Genomic DNA, 26,823 nt, shown 5'->3' with positions numbered 1-26,823 from the left:
TTATAGACTGCATTAGACAACACATCTAAAGCCCGTTTTGTAGAATATTTGTTGATTAATCGTAGTTTAGGTGCAGCAGACCCACCTCACAGCTTTGTCTTTGATTCTCCAAACTGAGCACTCTGCCTGCCGTCTACTGAAGACACAGACTTACTAAAAAGAAAGGGAGATGCCCCTTTAATGTCTGTTAAGAAAACTGAGGCAGGTGTTTAAGTGAATAAAAACACTGATGAAACTTATTTTTATCTCTTAAATTCCACCCAGGATTCCCGGCCGACTCTGATCTCTGAGATTGAGGACTGCATGTACACCTTCTTGTGGTTAACAGCCGCCGCCTGCCCTCTAAACAGCACCCAGCACGATAACTGCCGAGTCACAAACCCCGCTACAGGTCAGGCACTCGAACACTGCGACCATCACCACACATGATCTACATTCAGGTGCAGAAGGTCTAGACCAGAGATACTCATTGCGCGGCTCCTCAAGCTCTAATTGGCGGCTCGCACTCGCTTAGTAGCTTATAACAATATGGTAACAATAACAATAATTTTTTTCAAATAACATACAGCGAATACTGCACAGTTTTAAGTATTTTTATTCAGTTTGCGTTTTTGTAGTATTAAGCATTTTTATTAAGTATTATTTAAGGCTTAATGGTGTTTCCTAAAGGGGGCTTTGTTAAACCTGGCAACGCAGCCCGCTTAAACCACCTCACTTGACCGCAGTGCACGCTAGCTCCTTTAGCCAGCGCGAGATGCAGGCACAATGGATCAGTTTTTAATCAAAAAAGGGCTCAATGTCTCACTGTAATTACAAAAACAAACTACAAATACAACATAAAGAAAGTCAAGGACATGCACGCCAGCTTCCGCTCATCCCAGTATCAAGTATTAATTAATTTAAAAAAAAAAAAAAAATTATTTCTTGTCATGAATTTCCCTGTTGTGGGATGAATAAAGTACAATCTAATTTAATCTAAATCTAATCTAAAGCAAATATGGTCTTAATTGAAAATGTATTGGCTGTGTTGTTTCTTTTTTTGTGGGATGTTTTATATGTAGAAATGCATATTTGCAAAAGTGGCTCTTCCCTTGATTTTGCTGCCAATGTGGCTCTTGTGGGGAAAAAAAAAATAGTATCACTGGTCTAGACGAACAGAAACGTAGTCGGAGTCTGCGCCCTTTGAGTTAAAAGATGAACCTTCCTGAAACGAGCGCTTCTAAAGTGTGACATGTTGAACTTTTCCGGCCCTCCCAGGTCATTTGTTTGACCTGAACTCCTTGATGAAGGACGGGGGTTACACTGTGTACGATCATCAGGAGCCCAGGAGGATGTTCCGCATGAACGTCTGCGGAAACCTGACCAACGCTGGATGCAGCCCTGGAACTGGTATGTAGTGAGTGGGCCATTCATTACAGAAGGAACACCACACTGCAGACTTACGTCACCTGCATCAGTTAAATTCCTTAAAGTTAGCAATGAAATGAGTTTATGTTTTAAACCAGCAAATCATTCCTCTGTCGCTCACAGGCTCAAAGGTCAGTGGGCCTCTGTGTGTCACAATAATCTAACCAGCTTCCAACCAGTCAGAGCTGGCAGACATGCGTCACTACTGTGTGTAAACTGCTTCAGAGGGACAGGAAATTTCCCTGTTTCTCAAATAATTGACCAGATGTACAAAGCTGCATGATAAGCCAATTTGCTGATATAATTATGAGGATGTTAGAAATGTTTAATCAGTGTTAGATGGACACAGTTTAGGAAGGGGAGCACAGTGGCTTGTAAATAAGATTCTTAAGGTTTGTATCCTGTTCGAGGCTGAAAAATTCCTCCTTGAATCCACAAAATGGCTGTCACTAAAGGTTTGTAAAATATTGCAAAAAAAAGGCAAAATAAAGAGTTGAATTTCATCATTAATCTGCAAACTGTATGTTTGAAGGTGAATTTCAAGCGTTTTTAACATCTGTTTACGTGTGTGTTGCAGCTGTGTGCATCAAGGACTCTAACACAGCGCTCGATGGCGGTCAGGCGAGCAGAAAAATCTCCTACAAAGATCAAGTCCTGGAGCTGACGTATGAAGGAGGAAGTCCCTGCTCGGCAAACCCAGACCTCAAACACAACACCATCATCCACTTCATCTGCAGGTCCGACCGTCCTCTGAATTTCTTTCTGAGTTTTTATCTTTTTTTTTGTGTACGACACGACATGTAGGCTCCAAGGAGTCCCTGCTTATCCTCTGAAAGCCAAAAGTTTTATTTATCTTTCAATGTATCCAAAGTTGGTGTTTGAACACTTGTTTTAAGACACTCAAATAAAAGCAACATTTGAAAAGAGATTTAGGATTAGGGTCACAATCTCATTGAAAATGAGGGGAACCTGTGTTCTATGTATCTCATTGGTTAAAATGGGCTGTAAATGGGATGCATGCGGTATGCTGAGGGTCCTTTTTAAGTGGTTTTAGTTGTCAGTTTAACTAAAAACTCAACTCCAGTGTTGTTTGTCCTGTTAATGGTGTAATGGAAAATATAATATCAACATGTCCAGGATCAATACTGCAAAGAATCTGCTTGGACTGCTGTAAATATTAGCCCGACAGGACGTTTTCACTTGAAATAAAGGAAAAGCAAAGCGGGCTGTGTTGTAGAACACTGTTATCTTTGTTAAGTTTTGCAGGTTTTCTTAACATCTTGCAGGCTGAGCTCAAATCTGATGATCTTAACATTTCCAATGTGTTTGTACAGGCCTCCTAACATGGGCTCGGCCCCCCCAGAGCCGGTGCTCATCGACTCAAACTCCGACACCTGCACGCACTTCTTCTCGTTCCACACGCCGCTGGTGTGCGAACAACCTGTAAGTATCTTTGTGGTTTCCGTCAGAGGACTGTGAACGGCTTGTTAAAAATGTTTTAGAGACATTTATTCCCTTCTACCTGTGAGGGCGGGTTAGAGCAACCCTCTGCACCCTCTACCCTTCCTCCGGGGTCTGACTCTGTTGAGATCTTTTGTACTCGTTAACCCTTGGAGCTCCTTATTAGAGTATGAGAGAGCACACAGTAAATAACCTGAGAGCTCAGACCACACACCAAACTGACTTGACTGGCAGTTTTATTCTGAAGTATTTAAATTGTTCCTCATCTGCAGTTTGGACATGGGCAGCTGCTGGGCTCCAGATCCCTATTTTTGACACAGTTTCACCACAAGTAATGTGTTGTTAAACTGGCTGCTGACTGGTTAATGACACCATTGAGATCTCAAGTTGTAATTCCTTCATTCACTGATAAGTGAAGATATCAGGGTTGTGTTTTGATCTGAAACTTTGAGTTTTAGTGACTTCAGAGACCCAAATATATGCTCTAAAACTGTTTATTTTTCCATACAATGTCCCCTTTAAATGAAATTCACCTTTTCAGAAACACTTATTTGGGAGATGTTTAACCCTGTAACATAATAAAATACATGTTTATTTACGAATATCAGAATCCTGACTGATCCTGACATGTTTTCGTGTGTGTATGTGTGCCGTTGACACTAAATGTGTGCCTCAGATGATTCAGAGAAGCGTCTGTGTGCTGTAGATAGGAAGCGTCTTTGAATTTATTGGATTTTTACAAGATACTGTAATGAAGTGTAGCTTTTATATTAAGAAGTTATTTCCACATATTAAAGCAGAAAACATGTCACATTCCTTCACAAATTGGCACTAAGTTGGCTATTTCAAAGAGAAAATAAGATTTCATTTGAGAGCAGTGTGCATGAGAACTACAAAGAGCTTCTCTCAGCAGATCATTAAAGGAGACGGGAATGTTGGATTATAGTTATTTTGGAGCAGTAGAAGTGTGCGATTCTCTGTGATTTACTTGGTCAATAAAGGTCATTAAAAAAGGTAACTTTGATGGAGCGGAAGAAGAAAACTCACAGTCTTTGTACAGTAAATTAGGGAGTATAGACATCACAGTACAAAGATGGGTGAATTCCTGAAGCCGAATATCTGACTGTCGTTTCTTTTCTTCTTTACATTTAATCATCAGGTCAAGTGTTCCGTCCAGAACGGCTCCTCTTTGATCGACCTGACTCCTCTCATTCATGTCAGCGGATACTACACGGCAACAGGTTGGTGGGCCAAGCTTTCACACCGAAACACAGCCGAGAAGTAACAAATCCAGAACAACCCATAACTCGTGATGCAATTCATCTGTTTCTGTCCTTTCAGATGAAGCAGTGGACCAAAGCGACGAAACTCCAGACTTTTACATCAACATCTGTCAGCCCCTGAACCCCATCCCCGGGGTCACCTGTCCGCCTGGATCTGCTGTCTGTATGGATCCTGATAACGGACCGCCTGTGGTGAGAAACACTGACAGACGCTAATCTTTTTAACATTTTAATCAGAAAAGGCAGAGCAAGAATTAGTAACTGTGACCTGCCTCATCATTTAATTTGGAGTTGCTTTTCCAGGCACTTAGGGACATTTTAGACCAGACAATCAAAGGTTTAAACAAAAATCATTACTTAATAAAACAAAGAAGCAATATGCTGTAATGATAAAATAATAAATCGATCTGAGGGAGCTGCTGTCAGTTTGCTTTAAAGGTGAGTAAAGTCAACTTGTATTCATAAAGCACATTTAAAACCGAGTATTTCACAAAGTAAAATGGTCAAGCGATCACAGCAATGCGGTAAAACAAGCAAATGTAGTTGGTAAAATAGATTAAAATGTCGGCACGTTGACGTTCTCAGCAGGAAAGGAGGACCAAAGAGGAGAAATGGATCTTTAAAGGTGATCGAAAATGTTGGAGAGCAGAAGCAGCGTATTGAGGGCATTTGCGAGGATTAATAAAGCTGAAACCTTAAGATGCCTAACAGTGTGAACAGTACTGCATCATTTAAAAGGATGATATGCCTTCAAGGATCATACCAAGGCCTTTACCCTGGTTAAGCTAGAGTCAATTTTTCACCTACAAACAGAACCTTAGTCTTATCAGTATGTAGGTTGAGATAATTGTACAAAAACCAGGATTTGATTTCCAAGAAAACATCAGTAAAGTGAAGATGGGGAGTGGAACTGAGCGTGGTGGATGAAATATTTTTGAATAGATGTATATATATAGAAGTAAAAGCTAATAATAATGGAGGTGGCCTGAAATAGGCCTGTGAGGAACACCGTTTGGAACGGGGCCCAGATGTGATCAGACTTATTTTAAGCTGAATAAAGTCTGTACAGCTTCAGATATAATCTGAGTTCATACGCTGGTTATCAATAATTCCAACACAGCAAGTTTTAAATGGATTAAAAGTTTCTTTTTGTTTCATGATTGGCTTCGAGCTCTTTTGGCTCCTTTTAATTGTCTCGAACTGTTTCTGTTGAAGGATATTGGACGAGCTACAAGCGGCCCAGAGTTGAACAGTGCCACGGGTGAGGTGTCCATCGCCTACCAGAGCTCCACTAAGTGCGCTGCTGACCCTGCGCAGAACTACAGCTCAACCATCATCTTTACCTGCCAGAGAGGCCTGGAGCTGGTCAGTCAGCACTGATGATACGAATGCTCACACACGGGTTGCTGTCTGTCAGGATTTAACGAAGCCATCTTTGTTTCTGCGTCCAGGGCTCTCCGCAGATGCTCAGGCTCCAGGGCTGTGTCTATGTGTTCGAGTGGGCGACCCCCCTGGTGTGTTCAGATGCCACTAACACCAGTGGCTGCAAGCTCACAGACTCTCAGCTCCAGTTCACCTTTAACCTGGAGACCCTGTCTAACGAAGTCCAGGTGAGCTTTGCCCCTGTCAGCACGGAGGGTTTCACACACTGTTGGAAGAGATCTCTTCTGCAGATTCTCTCAGATCAGGTGATAAAGTGAAAGGAAATAGTTGAGTCACTTTTTCCTGAAGGCTACGTCTCCGTATTCCAGGTTAAAGGGAGCTCCGGCACGTATCACATCAAGGTCTGCGGCTCGGTGTCAGAGCCGGCCTGTAAGCAGAGTGCGGTTTGCCAGACTTCTGGTTCTGGATCAGAAAAGTCCGCTTATTCATTCGGTATCAGCAAGGCCATGACAATGGACTTCAAACACGAAGAGCAGGCGGTGCTGATGCAGTACGGCGGAGGAGATCCCTGCCCTCCAGGTAAAAACCTGCTTTTACTCCTGTTTCCTTCTCAGTTTTAGGCTCAAAATGAAGTTTTTTGAACATGTTTGACGGCATGTTATCCGTTTGTGGATATAAATATCGCCCCGAGCTTTATAAAGTTAAACAACAGACGTGCAAAACATGAAACAGAACAGCTAAACCCAAAGTCCGATCCAAAAAAGCACAGTTTAAAGGCTCATATAAAGCATTATCATGCTTAAGAATAGAGCACACGTTATACCTTGATAGCTGAAGTTAAGCTTTTATCAGATATATAGAAATAAATAATAATAATGAGAAGAAGAAGAAGAAATAATCTTTTAAAGCAAACATGCAGCTTATAAACTTATATATCTGTGTGTTGTAGTGACCACTGAGGGTGAGGTGTGTGTGTTCCCCTTCATCCTCATGAATAAGTCCTATAAAGAGTGCACCGACCATGCACGCACAGATGGCAAGAAGTGGTGCGCCACTACTGCCAACTATGACACAGACAGGAAGTGGGGATTCTGCAGCGCAGGTGAGAGTTTCCGGGCGTTAAAACCCGACATCACAGCTCTCATCTGCGCTTTGAAAGCTCGACAGGACGGGTTTGTTTTCCACATTTAGTATGAAAGTAGTCTTACGTCTCGTCTTACGATTCCTTTTACGATCCAGACTCTCGTGTTGGAAACTACTTCGTCCGCTGATGAGTCAAAGACGAACTTGTCAGACTCAGAATCAGCGTTTTTTTTATGAAACTAAACAGAATAATCTGCATTAATTAATTAATTTGACCATTTATTGAAGCAAAGAAAGCCAATAAAGACTAAAGAAGTTTAGCTTTTTCCTCTGAACTTCCTAAACAAAACGTTTCTGCCATCAGAGTAGCCATTACTTTCTTTTTATTTTAAGTATGAAAGCCAATTCCTCTCCTCTCTTTTTCCCAGCCTCCGGTAAGCGTCAGTCCTCCATATTTTTCACCTGCGACCAGTCTGCAGGCCGCGGCACCCCGCAGCTGCTGTCGGAGACGGCGGGTTGTTCGGCCACTTTCCAGTGGCGCACCAGTGTCGTTTGTCCCCCCAAGAAGATGGAGTGTAAGCTGGTCAGCCAGCATCAGACGTTCGATCTGCGAACTCTGTCCTCCCTCACCGAGCCGTGGAAGTTTAGCAAGGCGGGATATTCGTAAGTCTCATTTCAGTCAATTATATCTTGGTGTTTAAAGATGCATTCTTTTGCTCTATCTTTAGAAGAAGAGGTGCTTTTTGTTTGAATTCATCACTGTTTTACAGGCAGATTCAAAGTTTGTGCTCATTAACATGAGAGGGATAACTTTTACTACTTGCAGTCAAAACTTTTAGGTGTAAGTAGAAGAAAAACCTTCTGTGAAGCAACATCTAGAAGGTCTAAAATGACTAAATGGTCCACAGAGAATTCTTAAAGATTAAACTCTCATCACTGCATGCTAAGGCTATGTACACACGTAGCCGGGTTTTTTTAAAACCGAATGTTTCCCCCCCCCTCCGTTTATAAAATAATTTGTATCCACATAACCTCGTTTTCGAAAAAAACACCTTCCACACATAACCGAACATCTGCGTTTTCACCTGTCTTGACAACACAAATGCATTTGCTGTTTTGCGCAATCTGCCCTCGTCAGCTAAATAATAAAGTGTGCACGCAACTTTTTTGAGCACACTGACAGGTGATCGCATGACTGCCTCTCGATATGAGGACGTAATAATTCCAACAGCGACAGGAGTGAGGAGTACGACTTGGGCGTGTAAAATCAAGGCAGTAAACAGCGCCTGCACAATAATAACCACCACAGTTCTCAAGGTATCCATGCTTCTTCAGTAAACAAAGGTCGCACTTTAGACTTTAAAGCAGATTTGTTGTTGTTTTGGCGCATATTGTGACGTTCGAAAACGCAAAACTCCGGTTGTCTCTGTCTACACGCAGCTGCATAAACGGAGTCTTCAAAAATCTTCACTTTGCCCGGAGTTTTTAAAAACATGCGTTTTTATGCGTTTTCATGTGGATGACAGGTCCAAACGTAGAAAAATATATTCGTTTTAGCAGATACCCGGCTACGTGTGGATGGGGCCTGAAGCTTTGAATGGAGATTTATTCATGTTGACATAAATGCATCATTTAGACGCTAACCATCCCAACGGTGCACAAAATGAACAAACTTTCATAATATCACACGTCTAGGCTAAAATTGGGATAAATTAAGTTCAGAAGTTATGGTTTAGTAGACGTTTAGGCCTATTTGAAGTCCCAGATTTCACCAGGAATATAAAGAAATATCTTTGTATTTAGTATCGTCTCTCTTGCAACTCCCAGCTGCACACAGTGACTGTGTGATTTTTGACATGTTGACGTTATAACAGGGGCGCAGAAGGTTCTTAATCAACCAATTTTCAAGCAAAACTCAGCTCTGAAATCCTGGTTTGCGGTTTCTAGGATTATATCATCAGTTATGCAGCTTTCATATTTAAAGGAAGTAATTAGGGCCGAACTCCTCCAGCTAAAAGTGGTCTAAATGTCTCTGAAATGATGCTTACGACTGGATGCAGAGTTCAAATCACTTCTCCTGCTCATTGGGAAAATAAGGCTGATATAGCAGGAAGTGTAGCATTCAAAACTTTTTCTTTTAGAAACGTACAGCTGGATTCATGTAGCCCAGAAACTGTATTACTGAAAGCATGTAGCTGTCATCCTGTTTAAAGAATGAAGAATATGATGCGACTCTTCACTCTGTGTTCGTGGCCTCAGGTATTTCATCAACCTGTGTCAGGGCATCCACGGCGGCCTGCCAGACTGTCCTGAGGGAGCGACTGTGTGCCGACACTCTACAGCAGGACAGACCCAGACCCTGGGCTGGGTTTACACCCAGAGAATGACCTTCACAGGTGGGCAGACCAGTCAGACTCATTCAAAACAATTAAGAAGTCTTATCGGTCTCTCGTGCATTTCAAAAGTACTGAAGTACCTCCTCCGCAGATGGAAAGATCTTTGTCAGCTATTCAGACGGAGATGACGTCTGCGGCAACGGTTTGAAGGCCAAGACGGTGATCCAGCTGAGCTGTGGCTCCACAGTTGGGCACCCGTCCCTCATCAGGTAGCACACAGCCCAGTAAAATCAGCTCATTTCACCTCGACTAAAGATTATATCACCGACAGAACAAGCGTGACACAGAGCAAATGACTTGAATCACGTGGTATCGTCCATATCTGCCCCAGGTGATGCAGAAACATTGATTTACTCTTGGTGGAGGATTTCAGACTCCCAGTTAATGACAGATCAGAGAGTTTGTCTTTAAAGTTAAAATGTCCTCTTAAAGCGTCATATGATTGCAAAACACTTCTAGGTACACTTGATGTTATTCACGGTCATGACTCTGGAACGCTGCCTGGCTGAAGACAGTAAATAGTATATATTCATGTTTAGATTATATTTCTTAGATTACTTGGTGTTTTTTCCCCACGTTTGCAGGCCTTGTTCTTTATTTTTGGTTTTTGTTCACTGCTAAATGTGCCTTAGTGATAACGTTACTCCTTTATCAGAGTTAATGATCTCTCTCTCTGTGAGCAGGGTCGATACAGACGCGTGTGAGTTTGTGATTGGCTGGGAGACGCGCTCGGCCTGCGCGGTGAAGCAGCACGAGGTGGAGATGGTGAACGGGACGATAGAAGTTCCCGACACCGGAGCCAGCCTGAGTCTCGGGGCACTTTACTTCAGGTAAAAGTCACAAACTTCCCCTGTAACCTGTGTCCTAATGCAGCTTCCAGTGTCCGGTGCTGATTCAGAGCTGGTGCTTTGAGTTATTTCTTATAAAGAACCAGCTGAGAACTGATGCCACCACAGATCCACATCATTACATCCTCTTAAACGTCTCTTAAAGGCAGTAAGTTTCTATAGAGGACCACAGTGCAAGGAGACAGTTTGTTGCAGCAGATTATCATTTTAGTCCGTTTTTTTCCTGCAATCGAGTGTCTTCATGTCATCCGTGTTGTTAATAAAAAACAGTTTAATTAACAATTTATACACCCAGTTTCAAAAGGGATCCATAAACAGCAGCTGGTGATATTAAAGCACTGAACACCGAGCTCATGTTCTCCTGTTTCAGCTTCGTATCCACGTTAAAGATTTTTCTTCTGAAGCCCTCTACACACCACACTACGGAAAAAAGGAAAAATTCTTGCTATATCCAGATAAAATACAGGGTTTTCTTTAGTTTTTTTTATTTATGTTTTTAGTCAGCATGAGGCATCTGGAGACATACGACCCAACGGCGACCGCTACATCTACCACATCCAGTTGTCCGGCATCACCAACAACTCCCTGCCCAGCTGCCTCGGTGCCAACATCTGCCAGGTCAAACTAAACGACCCATACAGGCGCAGGATTGGCTCCTCCAGCAAAGCCAAGTACTTTATCAAAGGTAATTTCTATGATTTATCACAGAGTTTAATCTTCCTTTTCTCATTGTCAATGAAAATGAAATGCATGTCAGATTGTCTGTGCAGGGAATTCTTTGGGTATCATCTCCTTTTTTTATTTATTAAACATTCAAAAGCTAAAGGCTGTTTTTTCTATTAAATGAACAATAATTAACGCCGTTTCTGCTTTTCCTTCAGGGGGAAACATGGACGTCATGGTGTCCTCCGAGTCGCAGTGCGGGCGTGAGAAGACCAAAACCGTCTCGTCCACCATCATGTTCCACTGCAACCCGTCGGCGGGCGTCGGCATCCCGGAGTTCATGCTGGAGACGGACGAGTGCCAGTATCTGTTTGTGTGGCACACGGACGCCGTGTGCGGCCTGACGTGAGTAAACTCCTCCACTCTGTTGGATTCAGTTTCATTTTGAGGTGACAAACGTAGATGAATGTAACTGTCGTCTCTGGACTGCTTTGCAGAACCGTCAATCGTGAGACGTATGTCGACGGCAGCACTTCCCCGGCTCTCTCTCCACGGAGCCAGGCGATGGGGGTGGTGCTGACCCTCCTGTTGGTGGGTGTAACCGTCTGTCTGCTGGGGCTCCTGTTCTACAAGAGGGAGAGGAGGTGAGTCCACCAGCATCTTAGGCCGGATGTGACTTTTTTTAGGTGTTTATGGACGCCTCTGGTTAACGTTTAGTACGTTTCATGTCTTCTTCCAGGGAAATGGTGATGCAGAAGGTTGCTGGCTGTTGTAGGAGAGGAAACCAAGTCGCCTATAAATATTCCAAGGTTGGTTGATTGAACACATCAAAGCAAACACTCAGAATCCAGGTCAACTGTCATCTTGTTGTTCTTTTAGTTCACGTGTCATGTTTATACCCTTTGAACCGACGCCTGTATATTTTTAAATGCAGCCAAATGAGAGAGAGCCATAGTTCTTGTTGCATATGCAACCGGAGGAGTTACACTTGCATATCACACACATTCAGCATGTCCCAGAGCGCTGTTTCCTAACAGAAATCCAGTAAAAAGCACACACAACAGAAACATTATAACCCAAACTGCAGGTGCTCATTAGCTCTGATCTGGTGTTCACAGCACTTCCCACGTTGGAATGTATCTCATCAAGTTGTGAGTATGAACTATCATGTGGTTTTTCTTGCACGTCCTCTTCTAACTGCAAATGACAATCAATTAACTAACAACTTATTTAGTTAGTTTGGTCTTAGTCCATATATATGGTTAAACATTGGGATATAAGGGTGGTATTGATGAATAGCAAATTAAAATGGCACTACAGCATGTAAAGATGTGATCCGCTGGATCCCAAAGCTGTCTCGTGTTGTTAAGTGACTGCGAGGAGAGGAATTAGGGCTGAGTGGAAATTCGCTCAACAGAAACGGTTCATCTCTACGTGGAGCCATCAAAGGGTTCACCGACTCTTTTCTTCTTCTTTTCTGACCACCACTTGAATATAAACTCTGGATCTTTTCCTCTGTGATGAAAGTTTGAGCTTCAGTTTGGAGAAGAGGAGGAAATCCACATGAGCCATATCCACCATGTGTGGACTTTGCACTGGCTTTTCTTTCTTGGTTTCCACAGTTCACAAAGCACCAACCTCTGAATGTCGTGGAAGATGGCACACCCTGTTCAGCTGTCTGTGGTTTGAAGCCGCGGTCCTGAAGGGGCTTGAGTCTGAATCTGTGTTTTAAATCTTCAGGTCAACACGGATGAAGAGGGCGGCGAAGAGGAGATGGAGTGGCTGATGGAGGAGCTCGAAGCCCCGCCCACTTCCTCCTCCTCCTCATCCTCGCAGCGCGACAGGAGTAACCACAGCAACGGCCACATCCGGACCAAGCCGGTGAACACGGAAGGCCTGCGCTCGTTCTCGCTGGACGAGCAGGACGACGACAGCGAGGACGAGGTGCTGAGCGTGCCGGGGGTCCGGGTGGTCAAATCCTCCGGACTCCCCAGGAACTCCACGACTCACCGCAGCGCCTTCCTACAGGTGAGTCCGGCCTCTAAAGTCGAGGTGTTACCGCGTTTACCTCCAAAGCCTCACGGGATGCTTCCGTTTCAGGAGGAGAGCGACGAAGACCTGGTCGGCCTGCTGGATGAGTCGGACAGGAGGAAGAAGAGCAAAGCTCGCCCTTCAGGCCACGGCAACAACACGGCCGCCATCAGGAAACGGGACGAGGACGACAGCGACGAGGACCTCCTCAGGGTGTGATGTCCCCTCGTCCTCCCTGCTTCCCTCCATCCAATCTGAACTCTTCTCTCAGCGAATGTCTCCGTGATAGCAGCAACATGCTGAAAGCAGGCGCCTTTCTCTCGTTTTGGGGATGGTTTTTTTTTTTTTTTTGTTGGCCTTTGCTCGGCCTGCTCGGACTCGTTCGGTTCGCCGTCTGCAGACTGCCGGCGTTGGTTTTTATTTATTGAGAGCTCAATATTTGAACTGCTCTTCAGGCCATTTTGATCTGCACCCTAATTTCTGCGTTTTTTTTCTCTGTTTTCTTCGGTCTCGCCACATTAATTTGACAGACGCAAACAGGCCAGTTGAGTTTATTGAACATGAACCTGGAAGCACACGGCGTTCCTCAGTGTGTCAGCTCTGCAATGAGACACATCAGTGGAAAGATGAGAGTGAAATGTTCTCTACGTGGTTGAAAATGAAGTGCCATTGCTTTTGCACTTTGACTAACAGAATGAGACATGTCTCATTGCAGACTGGGGTGAGGTTGCTTTTTTATTTGCCCTTTAGGAGTGTATTTGTGAACAATGGCGGGCGGGTTCGGCACGAAGGTGTTGGCTGGCGTTGTTTCTAAAGGGAATGAAGACACCGGTCTGTCTTTTCTTGCTGTTTACAGTTGTTTTTAGAGCAGATCTTTTTCTCTTTCTTTCCCCTCGAAAAGAAAGCACGATGCCTTCCTGATGATAAATCTGCATTTTCATCGATGAATTGTGTCCAGCGACAGATTGATTTTTGTCTTGTTTTGATCAGAGTTATTGTACATAGACGATGATGATATTCTATAAAGCGGATGTTTTGTTTGTTTGTGTCATTTTCACCTGCGAGTTGTTGACACGTTTTATTTTTAAGACTGTTTAAATGGTCGTCCGAGCTGATTTTCTGTGTGCTTCTCAGCTGTTTGTGAAGATAGAGTTTGGCCTTAAGTGTGAATGGAAGGTTGACTGAAGGGAAACTGGAGATGTTCGTCTGGATAGCGTTGGTCTGAAGTCCCCCTCCTGCTAAAGCCATAATTCTTCTGCCAAAACTGGCACTAATGTAAGGAAATTAGGATTTTGCTCCAGCTCATGTACATTAACGGCTCAGTTTGGCACGCGGCTCTTTGAATGTTGCGTCGAAAGTGAGACTTTAACTCCGTAATGCCAACTTTTTGTCCGCCTTGTTCAGCCATGTGCAGATGATGCAAAAGACAGACGCAAAGAAGAAAAAAACCGCCAAATTTTGACCTACATTTTCTGCTCAATAATCAAACCAGTGTTTTAAAATGGAAACAAACTGAACTACAAACCCCACAGTATAAACACCGCTTACTAAACAAAGTGTTACAGAGTTACATTTACATTTTATCTCCTGAGGTCTTTTATTCCAACAGAATTAGAGAAAAGCAGCAACATGCTCACATGGTGAGGCTGCACAGGACGATCAAAAACTAAACATTTTGGTCATGTTCCTCTCCTCAGTTCAGCTAAAATGTTCATGTTTTTTGCCTCTACCAACAGATTTATCACCTCGTGAGTTTCAGTTTTCAGTTTGCAGCTGAACAAACGAGACAGACGAAGGTTCGGCTTCCTATTTGTCCTATTTGCTTTCGGCTCCTCTTGTGAGGAGTTGCTGCTTATATCGCTGAAAACTGAACATGTTTGAGTCTTTTTTTTCTGGCTGCAGGCGTCTAAACACAGTCCAACAGGTAATATAAACGATAATTTGCTACATCCATCCCCTTGCATCAGCAAAAACTACTCGGTTGTTTTCAGGCCGAGCAAACTGGAAGAAGAATGTGAACAATTCAGACATTTAAGCCCTCTGAACGCACTGGAACAAGGTGAATGTAAATCCTCTGAGAGAAGCCTCTGATCCAGAAGGAGACAGTTGCACCTCTGTGTGTTTTCTCTCAGCGTTTAGTCTTTAAAGCCCAGAGTTAGTCACGAAACATCATTTTATCGCTGAAATCATAATGAAAAAACCTTCACCGTTCAGGGTATTTCTAAAGCTTTCTACAAACGTTTCCTAAACAAACTTTTGTAAGATGACATTTGCCCAAAACGTTGAAAAAAATGACAAAAAAATGCATTGGAAACATCGGCGTTTTGTATGGATACGTTTGATTTGTGCCATTACTGTAAAACGAGCCTATAGAAAACATTAGGATGCCGTCCTTTTGCCGTAGGAATTCCTGTTTTTATCACTCAGATTCAGCGTTTAATATCAGTTTTGACCTTTTTTGAGGGATCTATAATCCGTTTCATCACATATTATGTTAATTGTGGTGTAATCATATCATCAAACTACTGATCTAAAGCTTTAATTTACCTCTTGACAGCATGAGGAACGAGAGCACACCGTGTGCAGGGCGGGAATCCAAAGAAAAACAGCATAAATCCATGTTTTTGGTCAGAATATGATTGTAAATCCAGCTGAAGTTAAATTACATCCAGCCTGTCGGTGGCGGATTCGACTGACATCATCAAGTGTTACATTCATTCACTCAGCGTGTGGAGTTTTGATTAGTTTTCTGTAAATTCCCGACCTCAGTAGGAGGCGGTTTGGGACGGTGTGAAGGCAACCCGCTGTGTTTAAATCTTTGTGACTCATTTCTCCTGAGGAGACGTAGCAGCAGCAGGAGGTCCAGTTCAGTCATGTGAGGCTCTCGTGCACGGTACCGTACTGAGGCATCCTTTTCCTGAAGATATTACTGGACGTTCTTGTGCTTTTTCTTTCTTTCTTTTTTTTCGTGTCGGCGCCGAATCTGAAGATTCTTAAATGCGTCGATGAATCGGATTCAATCACGAGTCGAATCGACAGAAAAGCGCGCAGAGGCGAAAGCGGCACAAGAAGCTCGGTGATGATTTGGTACTCTGGGCGATCGTCATTGTGTTTAAGTTGGTGTAAATTATGTTGTCTGATATGTTTGCAGCTCTTTGCCTGTTTTCCTATTTAAAAGAAATTTGATGTAAAAAAATAAATAAATAATGCATTATTTGAATAAATAAGAGGATCTGCTGTTCCTTACTGTTGTGGTTCAATTCAGTCACGAACTGTGGGGGCGAAAAGGCCGAAAACTTGAAAGAAATGGAAGAAACCTGAAGTCGGACCATAGATTGGACATGAAGATGTGGAAGACTTTGACTTATTGGACTGAATAAATATTTGACTTTTGACACCTGGACTTGTCACGAAAGTAAGTGGCGACTTCTCTGGTTGAGATTATAACACTTTACCATCATCTGGTCTTTACCAGGGGGTCAAAAACACAGTTTTGCTCATGAGATCAACAAAGTATCTACTGAGATAAATACAACCTGAGATTAAACACTGTTTCATTATTTATTTAACAAAAACTAAGACAAAACACAGAAGCAGTGTGTGAGAAACTAAGTGAACCCCTGATCCAGCAGCTTCAGCAGCAGTGAGCTGAAGTAATGGTTTCCTGTGGGACGTTCTCAGTCTCTCTCATGGTTAAAGGAGGAATCTCGGCCCACTCTTCTCTCCAGTGCTGCTTCAGCTCATTGTTTGGTTTCCTCCAAACGTGCTGCTGTGCATTCTGAGCAAACATCTCCACTTTGCTCTGGTCTGTCCAGAGGACATTGTTCCAGAAGTCTTGTGGTTTGTTCAGATGCAGCTTTGCAAACCCAAGCTGTGCTGCCATGTTCTTTTTAGAGAGAAGAGGCTTTCTCCTGCAGCCCTTCCACACAAGCCATACCTGTTCAGTCTGTTTCTAACTGTGCTGTCATGACCTTTAACCTTTAACATGCTGACTGAGGCCTGCAGAGTCTGAGATGTAGCTCTTGGGTTTCTGACCTTGGGGTGACCTTGCTGGGACGTCCACTCCTGGGCAGATTGACAGCTGTCCTGAATGTTTTCCACCTGTGAATAATCTTTCTCTCTGTAGAACGATGGACTCCAGATAGTTTGGAAACGGCCTTATAACCCTTCCCAGGTTGATGGGCAGCAACAGCTGCTGATGTCTTTCCTCCTTGGCATCGTGTTAACACACACCTGAAACTTCAGTTTTATAGAGCTGCTCACACTGACTCCTGGCTGCTACTTATCGTCTTAAATCTTATAGAAGCTTTAAGGTTGGGCTTCACACACTGCTTCTGCATTTTCTTTGTTTTCGTTTGTCTTAGGATTGACTTGGACTTGATAAATTTATCTCAGATATTGTGACTGCTGTAGATTTGTCTCAGATGACTTCAGATTTTAGAAAGTATTGCTGATAACTCTTAGGTCAGACTGGAACTTGTCCTGAACAGCTTGAATCTGTACTTTCTTTTCTAACAGTTACTAAGATCTTGATTTCAGCACTGACTGATTGACAGCATCACAGGGGCAGGCTGCACCGTCAGGTCCACGCGTGACATAATTAACTGTCAACTATTCATTAGGGGTGTTCTGCCAAGTTCTTACAGTCGATCTGACGTCCGTAAAAGTGATGGCAAACTTGTTTTCATGCTCCGCTGCAAAGCCTGTGAAGAACCAACGTACTTCTGTGGACCTTTGCTCCGGTTTGTGCTGTTAAAAGCTCCGTGTCCGGGGCTCACTGTGCTCACTGTGCAGACGGATGCTCGGCATACAAATCACACTCTGGCTGAGTTGTTTGTGGCACTCATTTAAAGAAGAAGAAATCTCTGCATCACATCTGCAACCATGACCACTTTTGACGACATCTTGGAAGAAGTCGGGGAGTTTGGCCGGTGCCAGAAGCGAGTCTTCGCCCTGCTGTGCATGGTGTTCATGCCCTGGGCCGGCGTGTATGTGGGCATCGTCTTCCAGGGTTTCACCCCAGATCACTGGTGCCGGGACTCCACCGTGGTGGAGAGGAGGCAGGCCTGCGGATGGAGCCTGGAGAAAAGTCACAAGCTGACTGTGCCCACGGTCAACAGCTCCGGAGGGCTGCAGCGGAGCGGCTGCGAGCGGTACGAGGCGGACTGGAACGCCACGGGGCTCACCTGCGATGCACAGCAGCTGGATCTCAGCAGGACTCCCACATCTGGCTGCACAGAGGGCTGGGAGTACGACTACGAGGGGAGGCAGTCCTTCGTTACTGAGGTGAATAACAACATAAAGTGCAAAAAAACACAAATATTTGCTCAATTAATTTAGATTTTTAGGCTTAAACAAATCTATGATTATGTCATAATGTGCATATAACTGCACAGAAGAGGGCAAAGAAAAGGGTAAATAAAGTTGATCAATACGTTTAATATGGGCCTGATTTTACTGATTAATTTGATGCTGAATAGTTTTAATTCTTTAACTGAGGTAGAAATTTGTATCAAAAAATAACAGACATGAAATACAGAATTTCTTTGAACAAAACAAGAGAACAGTGTTTTATGTCAACAGTTTATTTGCATGTAATTAGTTATGGTTACATAAGAATATAAGCCGTTTGGAAGGTATGTTTTTATAAGTACAAAAATGTCCCGTTTCATCCGTCTTTCAGCCTTTAGTGAGTCGATAATTTTTGAAAGTTGTGTTGCATTAGCATCAACAGGAGTCACAAACAGTATGTCTAAAGATGGATGATTTTAGCATTTATTTTATATCCTTTCATTTACATATACCTGATTAATACCTCGCAGTAAATTGCATGATATTGTGATTTGTTTTGAGAAAAAGTAGTTAATGGAAGTGAAAATTGAGCCCATATAACCTCCACTTTAAAAGAGCTGCGATCCATAGTGACCTCACGTGCAGCTGAGCACAGAAATCAGCGTCTCTGAAGCTCAGCCAAGCTTTCATAGCTCAGCTAGTTGCTGCAGAGGTGTCAATCTTCTCATCTAGCTGTGCACAAACTAACCTTTTTTTCTTATAATCCACATGTCAGTCGGGTAATCCCAAAGTTTGGGGTATTGTCCATGTGTTTTATCATGTGATGGACAGAATGCTTTTCCATGCAGATGGATTGTGAGGTTTCAGTCTGAATAGCCCTCTCTGGTTGATCTTTTAAAGGAACAGGTGGTTACTTCTGTGATTCAAGACTTTTAAGTCCCCCTTTAACCACATCTAAGCATGAGGCTAAAGTTAAAGTTTCAAACAGGCCAGACACAGTCAGTTTAAAGGGATAGTTCGCCTCTTTTGAGAAGCAAAACGCTTTATTTTTTTAAACCCCAGCCAACTAGCCGGACTACTTTCGCCAACGCCAAAACGAGGCTGGAACTCGGCTCACAGGACGCAGCAGGGGGTAAGAAGATGTTCATAAATGATGTTGCTAATATGTGATGTCATACAGCTTCATGTCAAAAGAGGCGAACTGTCCCTTTAACTCATTTTAATACAGACAGCAAGCTCAGACTGGTGATCGTGATCACTATTTACCTCCCAAAAAGTCCCAAATGTGTCATTTAACTGGTGAGAAGGTTCTTTATTGATGAGGTTCGTGAAATGCACACAGTGTGAGAAACGGATTTGTGTTTCGCCCCGTCACAGTTTGACCTGGTGTGTTCGGACGGGTGGCTGGTGGACATGTACCAGGCCACTCTGAACGTGGGCTTCCTGGTTGGGAGCATCGCCATCGGCTACCTGGCTGACAGGTGAGGCAACGTGTGACTTGACGTGTGGTCTTGATATGTTTGAGAAACGCACAGAGGGGAGAATGAATGATGTTGTCACTCTTCAGGTTTGGAAGGAAAATGAGCTTCCTCATGTCCAACCTGATGAACGGCATCGCAGGCATCCTGGTGGCCGTGGCTCCGAACTACGTGTCTTTGCTGGTTTTCAGGACACTTTATGGCTTTGGAGTGAAAGGAGGCTGGGTGGCCGGATATGTCCTGAGTAAGAAAGTTAAAAAACACTTTAAATATATAATATTTAATATAATAATTATTTAATGTATCATGTATTTATCTGTAGGAATGAAAGCAGTTTGAGAGCAATCATTCTGCATCGTGCACTTCTATAATTCTGCGTGCACAAAGGGCTTAAAGAAGTCTGTTTTCCCTTGTTTTGAACTCCTTTTGTCTCCATCGTGTTGCCTGTTAGAGGAGCCTGGTGGAGCTGAAACGTCCTGGGGAAACAAGTTTGTTTAAATAAGAAAATTTCTAGAAAATCAGTCCACTTTTTCAGAAACTCAATCGTGTTCTAATTTTCTGTTTTTTACGCCGCAAAGCCAGCTGCCACAGTGGTGCATTTAGCATGCAAATCTTCAGTTTTGCTTTTAAAAACTGCTTTTCCTTCCAGCCTGACCGCTGATATCGTTGCATCCGCTCACTATCAAATCTTGTGGTTATTTTTGGGAAGTTGCTGCCTTTTGAGCACCACGGTTCTCCATCATTCTTCGTGTTTACGTCCCTCGGGGAGAGATTTACTTCTTTTGTAAAGTCCGGTGTGTGAGACATTTGCTAAATACTCAGTCAGTCATAAAGTATTTGCTTTGTTTTGCTTAGTTGGAGAAAGTTGGCGGTGAAAAGTGTAACAGGATTCAGAAGGCAACATTTAGGAAAAGGGAACATAAAACCGGCTTTTTTCAAGGTTTATTTTACTCTAAACGGTGAAATGCCAAACATGAAGGTACATTTTTGTCTTCTCTCAGTCACAGAGATCGTGGGGGTGGAGTACAGACGTACGGTCGGAGTCCTTTACCAGATGTTCTTCAGCGTTGGCATCCTCCTCCTCCCTCTGCTTGCCTACTTCATCACGGACTGGCGCTGGCTGCAGGTTGTCATCACCGTCCCCTACATCCTCTTCCTGTCCTACTACTGGTGAGAAAACACCTTCCCGCTTTCAGTTCGTAACACAAACAGTTTCTGAACTCCTTTAGGCTTCAGTCCCTTTGAAATTCAGTTTTACAAAGCGCACAAACACATATATGATCCATCATCCTAAAAAAACACTTGCGCAGTGCTTTTTCTTTTTTATTTAGTTTATTCTCTCTTTTATTTAGTGTTTTTTCTTTTTTCTTTAGTTTATTTTCTCTTTTCTTTAGTTTATTTTCTCTTTTATTTAGTGTTTTTTGTGTTTTATTTAGTGTTTTCCCTTTTATTTAGTTTTTTTGTTTTTTCTTTAGTTTATTTTCTCTTTTATTTAGTCTTTTTCACTTTTATTTTGTTTATTTTCTGTTTTACTTAGTGTTTTTTTTGTGTTTATAGTGTTTTTTCACTTTAATTTAGTGTTTTTTATTTAGTGTTTTTTCCCTCTTTTATTTAGTTTATTTTCCCTTTTTATTTAACGTCTTTTCTGTTTTATTTCATGACTTTGGGTCAGATTTCCTGGTCTTGGTTGTTTCTGTGTTTTCCTGTTTGTGTTCTCAGTATTTTGGGGTTCGTTGTTGTTCTTGCTTTAGTTTTTATTGATCTGATGCCGTCTCAGTTCCTACTTTCTTCTCTTGGTTTCCACATTTCCAGTTAGTGAATTATGTCTCATCGCATCAAAACCGTGTTAATTTTGTGAAAATTCATCATCAACAATAAAAATTAAAAAAACAACACAAAAGTTATTTTTGTCCCATTTGTTATAAATATTTTCGCTTCTCAGGTTCATCCCAGAGTCTCCGAGGTGGCTCCTGTCTCAGAACAAGAAGTCCAAAGCTGTGAAGATCACAGAGGAAATGGCCAGAGAAAACAAGAGGACTCTGTCCAAGAACATCGAGGTAGCTGCTGACTCAGCACAGACTCACAAAGCATCGCATCGGGCTCAAAGACGACACACAAACCTCTTTGTTACAGCTGCTGCACATGCACTTTATACGGCCATTTCTCCCTTTTTTTATTCTGTTTATTTCCTGAAAACATTCATCGTAGATTCAGTGCAACCTTTTTGTGTTCCAGTTGTGTTTGTTTGAAAGTCACAGTCACAAAAATGTCCATACAGTTAATTAGGTTATAAATATGACACATATGTCAAAGGTTCACAGGCAAAAATGTTAAAAGCTGCTGAACTTTAAACCAAAAATGTCCAAAAAGGAGGATCAACTGGGGCAACGCTGACTCGGTTTCTGCTTGATCCCGCAGACTCTGACCGACGATAACGCAGAGTCGAGCACCGCCTCCTTCATGGACCTGATTAGAACCCCAAAAATGAGAAAACACACTTTTATTCTAAGCTACAACTGGTGAGTAGGTGGATTAGGTGAAAAATAATCCGTCAGAGCGACACAAATATAAGAAGTTTATGTGAGATTTTGTGTCCGACCCCTCCAGGTTCACCAGTGCCGTGGTCTACCAGGGTTTGATCATGCGGCTGGGCATTCTGGGAGGAAACGTCTACATCGACTTCCTCATCTCCGGTCTGGTTGAGTTTCCTGCCGCCTTCCTCATCCTCTTCACCATTGAGCGCATCGGCCGGCGCCTCCCATTCGCCTCGGCCAACTTCGTCGCCGGAGCGTCCTGCTTCATCACGGCGTTCATTCCTGAGAGTGAGTGTTGGCCACGCAGTCATATTTCTCCCACATTCGTCCTTTAGATTGTAACGCTCTCCATCCTCGCAGGCATGTTCTGGTTCAAGACGGTGGTGGCGTGCATCGGACGGCTCGGGATCACCATGGCCTTTGAGATGGTGGTGTTTGTTAACACTGAGCTCTACCCAACGTTTGTCAGGTAAAATGAAGGAAGCGTACACACTAATACGCCCAATCACAGCTCCTCTCTTTGGTGCCTCTGATCCATTTAGCAGGGTGCATCTTCTCTTTTCAAGAAATAGTGCTCATCTGGCCCCTTCAACCAGGGCTTTCTGGACCGGTTGGATGGTTGGATGAGCACTACTTCCTGATCCTTAAAATCAAATGGGCTAAGCACAATAAATACAATGCTATTAACTATGTGCAACAAGACAGCCAGATGTTTTCAAGCACATTTACACAACATGTAAAAAGCTTCTTTTCTTAACTGCCATGTTCTAATGATAACTGATGACTACTGGTATGTCACCATGCTAAATGTTAGCTAGCAAGATAAACGTATTAGACTAATTAGTGTCTGAACACTGGTTTATAGGACTGAATTGGCACAAAATACTTTTTTTTCCTCATAAGACCTTTTTAATTTAGTAAAGCAGAGGCCAGGTTTAGGCCAGGTTTAGTCTAGGTTTAGTCTAGGTTTAGTCTAGGTTTAGGCCAGGTTTAGGCTGGGTTTAGTCTAGGTTTAGGCCGGGTTTAGTCTAGGTTTAGGCCTGGTTTAGTCTAGGTTTAGGCCAGGTTTAGGCCGGGTTTAGTCTAGGCTTAGGCCGGGTTTAGTCTAGATTTAGGCCGGGTTTAGTCTAGGTTTAAGCCAGGTTTAGGCCAGGTTTAGGCCGGGTTTAGGCCAGGTTTAAGCTGGGTTTAGTCTAGGTTTAGGCCAGGTTTAAGCCGGGTTTAGGCTAGGTTTAGGCCGGGTTTAGTCTAGGTTTAGGCCAGGTTTAAGCCGGGTTTAGGCTAGGTTTAGGCCGGGTTTAGGCCGGGTTTAGTCTAGGTTTAGGCCGGGTTTAGGCCAGGTTTTGGCCAGGTTTAAGCCGGGTTTAGGCCGGGTTTAGGCCGGGTTTAAGCCGGGTTTAGGACGGGTTTAGGCCAGGTTTAAGCCGGGTTTAGGACGGGTTTAGGCCAGGTTTAGGCCGGGTTTAGGCCAGGTTTAGGCCGGGTTTAGGCCGGGTTTAGTCTAGGTTTAAGCCGGGTTTAGGCCAGGTTTAGGCCGGGTTTAGGCCGGGTTTAGTCTAGGTTTAAGCCGGGTTTAGGCCAGGTTTAGGCCGGGTTTAGGCCGGGTTTAGTCTAGGTTTAGGCCGGGTTTAGGCCAGGTTTCGGCCAGGTTTAAGCCGGGTTTAGGCCAGGTTTCGGCCAGGTTTAAGCCGGGTTTAGGCCAGGTTTAGGCCAGGTTTAGACCGGGTTTAGGCCAGGTTTAGGCCGGGTTTAGGCCAGGTTTAGGCCAGGTTTAGGCCGGGTTTAGGCCGGGTTTAGGCCAGGTTTAAGCCGGGTTTAGGCCAGGTTTAGTCTAGGTTTAGGCCAGGTTTAGGCCAGGTTCAGTAAAAAAAACTTAATATACAGACTTGTCAGATTTACTTTGTGATTTTGTGCATTTTCACATACAGAATAAAGGTTGTTACAAAGCCCAAACTGTGTTTTAAACAGTGTATCTTATCTATTGACTAATCTAGTCCAGATGTGACGAGACTTTTTTTTACGTCTGCCCCTGGTCTTAGACGGTTTACATCCCAAAAAAAACAGCAAAATGGCCCTTTTCTGCCTTTCTAACTGCTAAATATGAAGGCCCAGGAGCTACATCTCAGACTTTTTCATTATTCTTTTTATTTGCTTATTACGAGCAGGTCGCTATGCTTGATGCTATGCACTGTATTTATCTATCCGTTCCCCTGTCTTCAGGAACCTGGGGGTGTCGGTTTGTTCCACTCTGTGTGATGTCGGAGGCATCGTGGCGCCCTTCCTGCTCTACAGACTGGCCGTCATCTGGCTCGAGCTGCCGCTCATCATTTTCGGTGGGTTTTGAATTTTTAGATATCTGATCCGAGGTAGCCACTGATGTCAGAGGGTTAAGGGTTCGTGTTACATGTCAGTTAGAGCTGCGCTGAACCCTGTACAGCCATAAAATGTAAATTAACCAGATAATATGCTTATCCAAACCTCGATAAAAAGCTTGTTTGTGTGATACTTGGTTATAATTCAAGTGCCTTTACACAAATGTTTCTGATTTCAGAAGCTACAACACAGGAAAATGTTTGCATTTATTAGTTTTTTATAAATTATTTAATCAAATTTGATCAATGATGACTTCCTGGAAACCAGTTGTTACACAGATCAGGTTTATTAAGAGCAAATGAAACTTTTGCAGCCTGATTTCAATAAACTGGATGCAGGTTAACGTCGACACCAGCAGAGGAAACTCACATGTTCTATGAAAGCTGATTATATGGTGTTATGTGTTGCACAGGGACTTTGGCTTTTCTGGCCGGCGGTTTGGTTCTGCTGCTTCCCGGCACCATTGACGACATCGAGTTTCCAGAAAGGTGAGTGATGCAGGGAAAACGAAAGAAAGCGACGGATACAATAAAACTCATCTGGGCCCTCAGGTCGTCAAATTAGAGAAAAATATAAACAATAAGACAAGAAATATTGTCTCAATAACTGAGGAAAAAGACACCTTTAACAGTTAAGCTTCTTGCTTGCCACCTTTTTTTCTGATTAACTAATGAACTCTTCGGCTAATTTCTGTAGCTGAATATTAAAAGTTTGTATTTGATGCACATAATGTATCTCTGTATATCTACATATATATATATATATATATATATATATATATATATAATAATCTCTGTGTGTCCTCAGGGCGAAGGAGAGGGTTGAGCTGAGGAAACAGCAGCTGACTAACCTGCTGCCCAACAACAGCGACGTCTCATCCAACAAAGACCCAGAAGCCGTTTAATCTCCTTCAGTGACCAAAGTATTTATTTATGTGGCTGTGTTGGATAACTCCTTAAAATTAGTTTTTCTATGTTTGTCTCTGAGCCTTTTGTGTTTAGTCTTTATGTATAAAAAAAAAAACAGCAACATTATCATTTCCCTTTGGCATAAATAAAGTCGTTTTGATTTAACTCCATTTGCGTTCCCTTTCCTGTTTAATCCGTCACGTTTTCAGTCTCAGGAGCTTCATTATTAAATCCTAAAATGACTTTCTTTGAACACAGCTGCAGCTCTGAGTGCAGAAACATGTTGCTCTGCTTAGTGAGGACATCCACAGACTGAACGCAGCATAATGACACGTCATAACACCGTAAACTTCTGTCTCATGGCCGTACGGGGGCCGATCTATCCGGTCGTTTTTCATTCCTTTTGTTCTACAGATCTATTTTCAGGCATATTGCTTTGGGTTTTCACCTGTATGTTCCCCTTTAATAAAATACCCATCCTCAGCCACACTCCATGTCGAATTTTCTTTTTTCTTTAGTATATTTTCTCTTTTATTTAGTGTTTTTTTCTCTTTTGTTTAGTTTATTTTCTCTTTTATTTAGTGTTTTTTGTGTTTTCTTTAGTGTTTTTCTTTCATTTATTTTCTCTTTTTAGTTTATTTTCTCTTTTATTTAGTTTTTTTTTTCTCTTTTGTTTAGTTTATTTTCTCTTTCATTTAGTGTTTTTTGTGTTTTATTAAGTGTTTTTCTTTCATTTATTTTCTCTTTTTAGTTTATTTTCTCTTTCATTTAGTGTTTTTTGTGTTTTATTAAGTGTTTTTCTTTAATTTATTTTCTCTTTTTAGTTCACTTCAATTTAGTGTTTTTTCTCTTTTATTTAGGGTTCTTCACTTTTATTTTAGGGTTTTTTCACTTTTATTTTGTGTGTTTTATTTAGTGTTTTATTTTCTTTAGTTTATTTTCTCTTTTAAGTGTTTTTTTTTCCCTCTTTTATTTAGTTTATTTTCCCTTTTTATTTAGCATCTTTTCTGTTTTATTTCATGACTTTGGGTCAGATTTCCTGGTCTTGGTTGTTTCTGTGTTTTCCTGTTTGTGTTCTCAGTATTTCGGGGTTCTGGGTCTGAATCGGGATTTATTCTCAGCTTTTTGTTCCGAGTCTCTTTTCTGCCTTCGTTGTTGTTCTTGCTTTAGTTTTATATTGACACTCCATGTCGAATTACATCATCCTTTCCCCTGTTTCCTCAGACGGCTCGCTTGTTGCGGCAACTTTTGACCGCTTCCATATTTAGACTTTATTTTGTTTTAGAGATGCAAACTACGAGGGGATTCCACCCTTTTTGTTCATAGAAACATCCCAAAAAAACAATGCTTTCACACAACCTGTTAAAGGCAGGAACGCTGATTCATCACGGAGCCGACAACCAGCTATTTTACCTTTTAGCTGTGATTAAGTCCCAAACTTTCCCGGTCTCATTAAATGAATTAAAATGAGTTTTAGATATACTGGAAGCAGAGACGCTGGGCTGTAATTGTTGTGTTTGACTGTGGTGTTAAATCTTATGAGCTTTTGGTGTCTTAAACCTGTGTTATTTTAACTTCTGGTGGTTTATGCAGCTCCCTTTTTCTTATATCTACGTGTTTCTTACTGATAACCTGAGCTGCACTGGAAAAAATGCCCCTCCAAAAATAAGTAAAAAAACAACA

The 26,823-nt window shown here is 42.5% G+C and overlaps 2 protein-coding genes across 4 annotated transcripts in view; both read left to right on the top strand.

Annotated features, from left to right (window-relative positions):
* The window catches only part of igf2r (insulin-like growth factor 2 receptor), a 43,765-nt gene extending 27,968 nt beyond the window's left edge, over positions 1 to 15,797 (top strand). The window contains exons 32-52 of one of the 3 annotated variants that reach the window (XM_075459474.1): positions 265 to 391; positions 1,258 to 1,389; positions 1,985 to 2,144; positions 2,742 to 2,850; positions 4,028 to 4,109; positions 4,210 to 4,343; positions 5,367 to 5,516; positions 5,603 to 5,761; positions 5,903 to 6,113; positions 6,484 to 6,636; positions 7,046 to 7,280; positions 8,877 to 9,013; positions 9,105 to 9,222; positions 9,697 to 9,843; positions 10,362 to 10,546; positions 10,743 to 10,929; positions 11,022 to 11,168; positions 11,264 to 11,333; positions 11,643 to 11,675; positions 12,265 to 12,552; positions 12,625 to 15,797. In XM_075459474.1, coding sequence (XP_075315589.1) covers positions 265 to 391; positions 1,258 to 1,389; positions 1,985 to 2,144; positions 2,742 to 2,850; positions 4,028 to 4,109; positions 4,210 to 4,343; positions 5,367 to 5,516; positions 5,603 to 5,761; positions 5,903 to 6,113; positions 6,484 to 6,636; positions 7,046 to 7,280; positions 8,877 to 9,013; positions 9,105 to 9,222; positions 9,697 to 9,843; positions 10,362 to 10,546; positions 10,743 to 10,929; positions 11,022 to 11,168; positions 11,264 to 11,333; positions 11,643 to 11,675; positions 12,265 to 12,552; positions 12,625 to 12,774 — 3,114 coding nt within the window. In that variant the 3' untranslated portion in view covers positions 12,775 to 15,797. The remainder of the gene's footprint in view (positions 1 to 264; positions 392 to 1,257; positions 1,390 to 1,984; positions 2,145 to 2,741; positions 2,851 to 4,027; positions 4,110 to 4,209; positions 4,344 to 5,366; positions 5,517 to 5,602; positions 5,762 to 5,902; positions 6,114 to 6,483; positions 6,637 to 7,045; positions 7,281 to 8,876; positions 9,014 to 9,104; positions 9,223 to 9,696; positions 9,844 to 10,361; positions 10,547 to 10,742; positions 10,930 to 11,021; positions 11,169 to 11,263; positions 11,334 to 11,642; positions 11,676 to 12,264; positions 12,553 to 12,624) is intronic. The other 2 variants (XM_075459476.1, XM_075459475.1) reach the window with 2 other exon arrangements.
* Positions 15,798 to 17,439: 1,642 nt separating this feature from the next.
* On the top strand, positions 17,440 to 25,212 carry LOC142375131 (solute carrier family 22 member 2-like). The gene is made up of 11 exons (XM_075459061.1): positions 17,440 to 17,841; positions 19,225 to 19,328; positions 19,415 to 19,569; positions 20,327 to 20,495; positions 21,268 to 21,382; positions 21,744 to 21,844; positions 21,933 to 22,147; positions 22,220 to 22,328; positions 24,080 to 24,192; positions 24,645 to 24,720; positions 25,040 to 25,212. Exons 1-11 carry the CDS (start codon positions 17,440 to 17,442, stop codon positions 25,134 to 25,136), a joined length of 1,656 nt encoding a protein of 551 aa, XP_075315176.1. The 3' UTR covers positions 25,137 to 25,212.
* The last annotated feature ends 1,611 nt before the right edge of the window (positions 25,213 to 26,823 follow it).

The sequence above is a fragment of the Odontesthes bonariensis genome, chromosome 24 (assembly GCF_027942865.1).
Source record: "Odontesthes bonariensis isolate fOdoBon6 chromosome 24, fOdoBon6.hap1, whole genome shotgun sequence".
Classification (NCBI taxonomy): Eukaryota; Metazoa; Chordata; class Actinopteri; order Atheriniformes; family Atherinopsidae; genus Odontesthes; species Odontesthes bonariensis.
The sequence above is the reverse complement of the archived record's forward strand: the minus strand, read 5'-3'. Positions and strand labels throughout refer to the sequence as shown.